Source organism: Numida meleagris, chromosome 2 (assembly GCF_002078875.1).
Source record: "Numida meleagris isolate 19003 breed g44 Domestic line chromosome 2, NumMel1.0, whole genome shotgun sequence".
NCBI lineage: Eukaryota > Metazoa > Chordata > Aves > Galliformes > Numididae > Numida > Numida meleagris.
Window position 1 is genome coordinate 19,210,386 of NC_034410.1, and position 10,367 is coordinate 19,220,752.

The 10,367-nt window shown below is 40.1% G+C and overlaps 1 protein-coding gene across 3 annotated transcripts in view; it reads right to left on the reverse strand.

The window, feature by feature from the left end:
* Positions 1-9,565, reverse strand: part of LOC110395139 (macrophage mannose receptor 1-like) — a 53,685-nt gene extending 44,120 nt beyond the window's left edge. The window contains exons 1-3 of one of the 3 annotated variants that reach the window (XM_021389292.1): positions 9,326-9,565; positions 4,524-4,925; positions 3,721-3,894 (exon numbers count right to left, since the gene is read on the reverse strand). In XM_021389292.1, the coding sequence (XP_021244967.1) occupies positions 3,721-3,894; positions 4,524-4,925; positions 9,326-9,386 (637 nt within the window). In that variant the 5' untranslated portion in view covers positions 9,387-9,565. Of the gene's footprint in view, positions 1-3,720; positions 3,895-4,523; positions 4,926-9,325 lie in introns of those variants that run through there. The other 2 variants (XM_021389294.1, XM_021389293.1) reach the window with 2 other exon arrangements.

Consider the following 10,367-nt stretch of genomic DNA (forward strand, 5'->3'; position numbering starts at 1 on the left):
CAGCAGGTCAGTAACCAGTTCCACTTTTTCCTGTATTAAATCTGATAGCTTATAGACAATATAAAGTACTTCTTTCTGTATTAGCCTTAGACAACAAAATAAATTCATAGTATACTCTAATATGGACTTTTGAATAAATATGGAAACTTTCATTCCATTATCATTATCCAGAAAGAAACTTCTATCCAAAGTATTTTATGAGTATCAGAAGCCAAAATTTCTTCACTATGCTATGTTCCACAAAACCATGTGCACATGGGCATGTCTGGGATAAAACAGAGACTGTAATATTAAAATCTATAATTCAGTAACGAAGATTGTCTCTGGCCTGACAGAAAGGGTTTTTACAGATATTGTGCAATTAATAGAAAGGAAGAGAAAAACAAGCATTCATTCGACCTTCAACCTTCCTCTCTTTGTCTCTAATTTATAGTTGCATATGAGGCTGTTTTGAAGAACTTTGGTCTTTCATAAAACTAAAGCTCATTTCTTAATCTTTGAACTCCTAGTTTTTTAAATATTTGAGTTCTAGGCAACTACACCTTAAGAGAGCAGGGTTTGGGAAAATCTATATGGCATTGTTTAAAGCTTAATATCCCCAGAGAAACCAGAAGAGGATTCACTTTTCTGGAATGATATATTTTAGCATCAAAACTTAATTCATGTTGAACCACACCTGTTCTTAGTGCATAATTGGAAAAAAGTAAACTTTATCTCTACACAGAATAATTCAGCACCTATTCAGCACCTCACTGAAATTAGTGAGAACTGTTTCCACTAAGTCTACTATCGGAGTCCCAGAAGTATGAAATAGTAAGGCACAAGATTTCATTCTTGTCTTCGAGAAATTTCAGTCCTTAAAACAAAGTTAAGCAGACCAAAAACGCACTGGATTCCAGTCATAGCTCTTAACAAACAAGCTAAAACTTACAGGAAAGAAAAAAAAAAGTGTCCTATCAGTGGAAATATTTATTTCAATTGCAATTTTAAGAAGTGTTAACTTTTAACTACCCTATGGAGTACTTCTACTAAACTTGGAAAGACTGGTGGTAATGGACTTGAGAAATTTTAATTTCAAAATTGCAAGCTGAAATCTGGCCTTTGACTAGCAATAACAATAAAATGTTCTTGTTTGCTTAATTATCCATCCAGAACAAGTTGGAATCTCAGTCCAATATTCTCTGAAACTACATGAATAGAATTGTAGCAAATGAAAATTGAATATAATTCTTATTAGACATCCTAAAATACAGCTGTAATCTCTTCCTCTCTGACCATACATCAGGAAGAAATATAACTAATAATTTATATCATTATATAATACCATATATAGAGGTATAAAACTAAGTGCTGTCAACAGTAAAAAAGAAAATCTAAAGTATACTAAATTTCTTTCACATGCTTATCTTCATGTAGATATATTTTTTTCTAAAGTGCTTCTCTCTTTCTTTTTCCTAGACAAATTTGCGAGGTCCAAAATCAGGTTATGAGTTCCAGGTAAATCAGAAAAAAAAAAAAAAACAAGACAAATGACTCCTTGTAACTTAGTTGACCAATTCACAGCGCATTTTGAACTAGACACAAAACCACAATGGAAAATCCTTCAAGACATCTCAAAACACCAACATGAGAAAAAGCCTGCCATAAATAAAATAAAGTCAGTATTTTTGAACAGATGCACAAATGTAAATTTGCCCAATGATTAATATACAAGGCTGAAACTATTTAAATATTTCCTTTTTCCCTGCACTCTTTGTTTCCTTCCTAGTTAGCTGCAAGTTGTATGCAATACTTACAAGCCTTTCTACATTTTTCAGAGAAATTCTATCCCTTTCAATTGCCAAGAAAGGGGTCCCAATGGACTTTTGCCCACTGAATACAGCTGTGTGTACATCCCATGACTCATTCTCCTGATGATAGTATCTTGTGCAACCTTTCTCAACACCTACTTTAACATTGCAATGGAACATATAGCTGAAAAAGATATAGTGTATCCTGTAAAGAATCAGTATTTCCTAGGATACTAAAAATTGTCTGAAGTAGCAGCAACAATTCTTAGTTTCTTCTGTTGAGATTTAAGTTTCATTGTCACAGCATCAGCATCTTTTTTGAAGCACCACTTGAAGAGCTCACACTCACAATTTTGTTACCTCTACTGATCAGATTTCCACGTTTCTTTTGGGTATAATTATTGCTTGTAAGTACAATCTTAGCCCTCCTCATACTGGAGAACACTTGAGTTGGTTTTGTTTACGATAAAAAAGTGACGGATTCAATCTTAATTTCAGTGTTTGTCGGGGCTCTAGAACAAAGAGTTGTAATGGTCCATATCACCTACTTTCATATCAGTACCTTTGCTCCCCCCAGATAGTTTAAAAACAACACCGCTTACATTTTATTAAATAATCTTTAACATACAAAGACTTTAATGTTATATGTTTAAAAGGTGCTCTTGAAGTTTAATAACTTATCATTCTGTAACACAGTGCAGTTCTCTGCTGTAGGGCTGACTAAATCTTTTCTACTCCAGCCTGTCTCTCGTTAAAGTGAATGACCTAAATGTGAATATTTTACAGTCAGTACTGAAGAATCAGGAAGGAAACATGCAGGCAATCAGCATAAAGCAACTTTTTCCAAAAACAACCTGAATGGATTTCCTTGAATTATGCCAAAGAACTAAACAATTTTTTAATGACACCTCCTACTTGCTTTACTCAAAGAATGCTAGACAGGTAACAAACGCTGGTCTTGCATGTGCTCTATTCATGGAATTGATACCACCAATGTTTTTAATATCTTGAAAATAATACTGGCAGAGGAAAAAGCATGCAATTTTTATTTCTCTCAGATAATGAATGCAACGTTAATGGAAATCATACTTCATACAATAATACTTCATCATCAAACCAGTTAAGATCAACCCATTCTGTTTTCTTCACATCAAAGGAAAGAGGAAAGACATATTTTTCTCTTTTGTTCTTAAATGAAATCAGTTTGAGCTTTACAACAAAACACAGTAATAAAGAAGGGAAGGAAAAATGCGTCCTCTCCCATCATGACAGAAGAAGCAGCAGTTTGAAGACAAACTGCTTAGTACATATTTTACAGGAGTCCAGAGAAAATTTATTTAAATTAAACATAATTCAAATACAATTTCAAATTTACTTAAAGGAATATCAACATTTCTACATAAAGTTCTGTATTACATAATACTACAGCTTAAACTCTAGTTACACATGAACCAGGGAATTAATAGTATAAACGCTTCTCACAGTAAGCAATGTAGTACATACATTAAGGAAATACCACGTAAGCTCTTTTATATTCAAAAAGCCATTCATTTCTGTGAAGCAGTCTTAATTTTCAATTAAGTTATATTCCAGCTTCCAATTCTGCAGCACAAACTTCTACGCAGCCTATAGTACATACTAATGTAACATCTTTACATCAAATTAACTTTCTGTTCAAGTAAATGGTGTAATTACACGTTCCAGTATACAATTCACACACTTTCACCTGGATTTAGTCAAGCTGTTTTTTTTTTTTTATGCTGAGACCTATTTTCACATATGTAAGTAGTTCCTATAGGATAGCTAGCTGTGTAGAGACAGAAAAATACAGGTTTTGAACTACATTTTGTAGAACGCGTGAAAAGGACAGTAATATTTCCAGGCAACTGAATAAAAGACCAAAGTGGAATCTTCAATATGCGAAACTTACGTTTCAGTGGGCAAAATCCATATCTCTTGTCAACATCATAGTCTGAAGTGGTTCCACACCAGAACCAGCCATCTGCTCTGCCAGCATCTGTGCAGTCAGCGTACCACTTATCATCAAACTTAAAAGGGAATACACAAGGTGCTCCCTCAGCATTTCCTCTCACTGTGTAGGTATCTAAGGAGACACAATAGTTTAAAAATGTGTAAGTGGTAATTTGCATGGGATATATATCAATTTTCAAATTTAACTATTTAAAATATCTAATTTATTTGTCTAACGCTTCAGCACCAACTCTCAGAGGAGCTTCAAACATCTAGAAATGCACCAAAAATATACTTGATCTGAAGATACCAAGAGTTAACTGAATCCTTACAGAAGATAATCACTTTTTCTCCCTGGGGGTGGGGTGGCAGAGTAAAGGTGAACATAATCAACAGAATAGACATTCACTCTATGTCTTTCTGTACGATGTAAATAGCCAAAGATGTTATTAACTGTTGTGTAATAGTTAAATACATGTTCTAAACAACCAAAGGCTTTCCTCTCCTTCCAAATTTATCACTGTCCATTGCCTTGCATGGTTAATTATCTAATTATTAATTATCAAAACTTTGACAAAAAAAACAAAATGAACCCCTCAGAAAACATAAAACACACTCAAGTGTTATAGATTTCACCAAAATCCACACTCACTGATCACCAAGACGACTAAGGTAATTCTCCCACACATCTCCTATATTGTAATTAGATACACATAGCAATCAGTTCAAAATACATTACAAAATTAATTTATAGAACTTTACCTTCATAGCCTCGAGAACACAGATCGTCTGTAGTTCCGTAGACTTTCCACCTACTCCATAAACCAGATCCCTTGTAAAGCATAATATTCCTTTCCTGTCTGTTTCCATAGTTGAAAAACAAATCTTCCCCTTGGATTGCAAAGAGAGTCTCATTTCTGCATTCCCATTGCTGAAGTTCGCTAGCCTTGTCACAAGGATACAGAGTGATCGGAACCCAGTCTTTCTTCGAAGGTACTCCCAAGCACAATTTGAATGCTATGCTCATAAGCTGGTGATCTGAGACCCACCTGAATTTTTGTGACTCATTTTCCTGAACACAAGGAGCAGTAGTCACTGAATTAGAACTCAGAGCCAATACACAGCGCTTGTGATCTTCATTATATATTAAAAAGGTGCTGGTATCTGTAAGACAAAAGGCAATGGAATCACTTGACTTGAAACAATCTTACCTACCATCTAAACGAAATCTGAGCCTGGATGCTACTCTTGGAGTTGAAATCTCATCATCTGTTCAGCAAAAGAGGGTTGGATACTCCTGTGGCCTACAGCTGTTAAAGTGACTGTAAAATACCATAGTTTAGATTTTGGGACATTTAAACTATTTTGCATTAATGAAAGAATCTATACTAAAAACAGCAAGGTAGTAGAGACACAGATCTGGTGTCTCCTGCAGCTTTAAAGCACGGGTTAAACTGAGGAGAAAAGGCCCATTCATTGTTTTATTCCGAATTGCGCCCACGGAGTTAGTGAAAGCAGGGAGCACACACACCATGCGCTGCAGATCCTGATGCTGAGTGCTCTGGCAGCACTGGCTCCTTGATCCTGACTCCCAATGTGAGGACTACAGCATAAGTTCTTCAGGCTCTATTTCTCCATGGTGGAGAGGTCTGCTCATAAGCTCTGCTAAAAATCCCTGAAATCTTAATGAAGGGGAAAGATTTTTTTTTTTGTCTATATACACAAGCTAATTGCAGGGTTACAACAGCATAATCATTTTTCTCTCAGCAGCATTAATTGGTGATTTCCTTCTCCTTTCTTCATTTTTCTAGTAAGAATGAAATACAGACATCAATGGGATTTGCCTTCATCAGGTATGCCCCTTAATGACTAATGAAAACTTATGAGGCTGTTTATAGCTCCCAAAGTTATTTCTCCTTCTTAGTACAATATATTTAACAGAATGCATTAATCCGTTTTGTTTCAAACTTGCAATCACCAGAAAAGTTCCTAGCTTTTCTTATATTAGCCTGGATCTACTATATAGTAAAACATTTGCAAGCTGGTCTCACCCAGAGATCAAAAATTTTTCCTTCTCCTTCAGTTCTCTTGAGATACATTTTAGGATGATAAATTCATAGTTCACTAACGTTGTATCTCATAATTTAACAGGTTGATCAAGATCTAAAAACTGAATTTTAACTGGGCTATGAGTAAGGGAAGAGAAATACTAATTTATGTTACTCCGAGGATTTAAGCTAATTGAAATATTATTTATTTTAGTGTTAGATTACCAAAGTAAGCAAGTTCTACGATGCAAAAATACTTAAGGGGAAAACAGATTAACCACAAAACATTTTCCCTTTTCTACTGATGTTCCAATGTGGAAATGATCATAAATTGCTACAGAAGAAGCAGCTGGGAACAAATAGCCTCTATCTCAGAGAAAGAGCTGACCAAAACTGATCTCATCCATGGTTCAGTTTCCTTCTCCTGTCCTTTGGCTTCCAGCTCACAGGGAAGCAGTATAAAACTGATGAGCACTGAAGACAGAAATTGTTCCCTTTTGCCAATCAGTTTTAATCATAGACAATACAAGGAAATATATAATTATCGCTGCTGGTGATAGCTTTTTTTGTTCTGCTTTTCCACTAGCATTTCGCACAATACATGCAATGCTTGCAACTCTCCTTTTCCTGAAACCTTCCTTAAAGTCTCCGGTTAAAAGAAAACGTCAGACTTTTTCACAAGCATGGAAAACACTGCTTGATCTTTTAAACTGCTAAAATTGTACTTCTGGCCTAATGCAACATTACATATTCTATGCAACTTACAGTGTTAAAGAGAGGGTGCTAGACACATGAAAAATAGTATTCCAAAGTCAAAAGCCTAGACTGCTGTAGCCAAGCCCGAAGGATTATGGAGTTTTGTTTTCAGAAACAATGTTAGAAAGCTGAATAAAGAGGTCCGGCTAGTGAAAGAAAAAATCTTTGGTCCTCTGCTTTTTTAACTGTACCTTTACAAGGTGTTAGTGTGTAAACACAATGCAGCAGCTTATACAAGTAGGCACTGAAAATAAATTGGCATCCAAACAGAGGGAAGAACGAGGCAGAAGGATACAGGAGCAACTGTGACTAAGACTGCAGAATTTCTTTTTCCTCATAGTCGCTCCTGTCACATCTATGACCATACAGATGATTTGTATCACAGTCCTGGGCTGCTTCAGTTTACAGCTTTACTTCTGTGTCTATTTGAACACCAAAACAGATTCCCATACAACACTTTCTGTGTGAGTTATTAGGGAGTCCAGAAGAATACTAAACAAGTCAGGTATCTGTGCAACACTCATTACGCCCTGCCAACACTTCACTCTAACCACTGGGTACTACTACTTTTTAACAGATTGAGTTGCATTTGTAAAATGGGCTGAGCAAAATTATTCAGTCATGTAACTGATAACCAGCAACTAATTCAGAGTCGCAAAGTGACATTCTATCTAGGGAAGGTTGCTTTTCCTAGATAAGCAGGACATTTAGAATCCAAAAGCAGAATCTCAACATTAGCAAGATGTGAAGAGGTACACCATACCCCAGTAGGGTTGATAGTGTTAGGTACCATAGCAAGATCAAAATGATAATTACAAACTTAGTCAGCAGCCAATTTCTGTAAATAATATCTTGACTAAAAAAGGGACCAAGCCTACTGAGCATACAAACTTCTGGCTGGATAGCACCTCTCAGTGGAACCCAACAACCACCAAAGATGCTTTGAAAGAACCCCATAATTACATAGCACATGCATAGTATTAGGTTTTAATAGTTATAGCAATTCTCAGAATAGGCAGGTACTTCACAGAAAATGTATGAATATTCATATGCTCAATATATACAATGTGTGTGGTTTAGCTCCTGCATGTACATGCTAGGAGGAGAGATTCTCCCATGCGCTCAATGCTGCAATAAATTAATTTCAGCTTTCTAACATGTCATTTGGGTTGGCAAGTTTTATTCCCAGATTTCAGTGACATAACCATGTGTTTCATCACTATTCTGTAGCAACATTTGCTTTAGAACTCCCATAACGGGGGGGCGGGGGGGCATTCTTCACTACAGATAAGCTATAGGAAGTACACGGGAAGGTTCTCCACAGCATCACTCCAAGTAACACAGCCTTGATACTTTGAATTATAACAATTTTTTAGAGAGTAATCCGTAATGAAGATTTCAAAAATTACTTCTGGAAGGAGGTCCTTTAGAATGCAGAGGAACTTGCAATGCATAGGAATCAAGCCCTAGAACTGTACTGGGTCTAGCCGCATTGGAGCACAGCGTTTCCCCATAGCAGCCCATACAGCATTGTGCTTTGCACTTGTAGCTAGAATTATGCCGATATTGCACCAGTGTTTAGGCAGCTGAGTAGTGGTTGCACAGTATCAAGGCTGTGTCAACAGCCTGAGCCTCCAAAAGTCAGTCGGCTGGGGGTGGGCACTAGGATGGGAGGGGGCATAGCCAGGACAGTGAACTTGAACTGACCAAAGAAATATTCCATATCAGATGAGATCATGCTCAGCAATAGAAGCTTCAGGGGAAGGAAGAGAAGGAGGATGCCCCAGGAGCCCACACCCAGTCCCCCTGAGGACTGGGGCAAGAGAGCAGTTGCGCAGTATTTAGGTATCTGTCAGTGTTAAACCACAACAATAACCCATCCAGAGGCATCTAGCATCTTTTCCCTCAGCTGCCGCAAACAGTCCCTGATAGATTTTTTTCCCACTGGTTTTTATTCTTCTTCTTCCTTCACACCAATGATTTGCCCATTTCCAGTCCTGGAAAGATTGTGCCAAGTATCTTTCCCACAGTAGAGATTACATTTTAAGAGTTCCAGTATGCAAAGATAGCTTTGGACTTTGTAGCATTCGCAAACTATCATAGGTTATAGAAGCGGAGATCAGAGAAGCACTAACAGCATCAAAGGCCAAAACAGAGTGCCCCAACAGCGCACCAAAAACCAGAGGAGGGGAGGGGGAAAGCAAGGAGGCAGCCAGCAGGTACGGTGACTTCTTGTAGTGGACAGGCTGCAATGGCTGTAGCTAACTACACAAAGCAAGAAAAGTTAAAAGCCGGTGTTACAAAACTATGCTCCAGTAAACCTCAACCTTGACTATGGAGGATGGCAAGGAATGGCAGATGCAAAACTTTCCCCAGATGATAGCAGTCCACTGGAAATCAGAGTAATTCTCAAGTGCAAGCTCCAGCTTTCAACCAAAGACCCCTATGCCAATACACTGGCTACCCTAACACCCCCAGGACAACCCAGGTTGGGGCACCTTACGATGCCAAAACCCAAAGGGCTGCCACATGGGGCAGCTCCGCCCATGGATCAGCTCAGCTGGAGCGGGGGGCTGCGGGACGGCCGCAGGGCAGCGGTGAGGAGTAACATGGCGGCGGGCCGCTCCCCGACCCCGGGTCGCCCCTCCACCTGCGCGGCAGCTTCCCCCCTCCCCACACACACACCGCCGCAGGTCATGCGGGGCTCGGAGACCCCGTTCTCTTCCCGGCGTGCCGCGCACAGTCCCTGCGGGCACTTACCCAGCAGTAGAAAAGCGCCGGGAAGAAAGGCGAGGAGCAGCAGGAGCGGGGCGGGAGCCATCGCCGCTGTCAGGAGAGGACCCGCCGGGCAGCTCCGCCGCACTTGTGAAGGGCCGGTGGATCAGGGGAAAGCTCTGGGCTCGAAATGATAAGGAAATATCCTGTCACATGGGGTGCTTTAAAATAACAGGAATTCGCTGTTCAAACTTTGCTTTCCTAAGCTGATTTTCCTCAGCGGAGGGAAGAGCCGCCTTCCAGGCACACGCAGGTGATAACGTGGTGATAGCTGAGAGGCGGGCCGGGCTGTTTTCCGCTGTTGTTCTTTTTTTATCCCCTTTGCGACCCTGTCAGCGTCGCACGTGGGTCGGCGCTCGCTTTTCCAAGAAAACGAGCCCTGCGGGGAGAGCGGGGAAGGGCGGCGGGCTCCGACCTGCCCGCGCGGGACAGCGCTCCGCCCGCACCGCCACAGCGCGCCCGGCCGCGGCGTGGGAACACCCGCTTCTTGGAAACGAGGATTTCGGCCGTGCCCCCTCGCTCCTCCCCCGCAGGAGCAGGTGGCAGGTCCCGGTGGGAAGGAGAGGAGCAGAGCAAGCATCGCTTCCCCAGACAAGTGTACCGGCTTCCCATTAAAACGTGCCGTGCGTGTGATTGCTGGAGTTTTGCTCATCGGCTGCTGAGGCTTCCATCTGTAAACGCTGGCTTTCGCAGCGCCCTTTGAAAACAAGTCCTGATTACTGTTACTATTTTTCCCCTCTGCACGAATACCCACGTTTGAACATTAAATGGGAGGGATCAGAAACAGGTTTCTTGCCTGGTTAAGGTCACTGGGAATCGTGCAAATCTTAAAAAACCGGGGGAGGGGGTGGCACTCACTAGCTGGCTTTCCCCAGGCTGAAGAAGCATCTTCGTGGAATTTAAGTCACCGTTCTGAAAAGGTGCCTTTAAAGCATAGCCTGCCTGGAGGTTTTGCAGCCCCAGGAGACCTCACCAAACACCTCATGTTTTGTGGGGAGCAGCACAGCATTGCTTACAGACTGATATC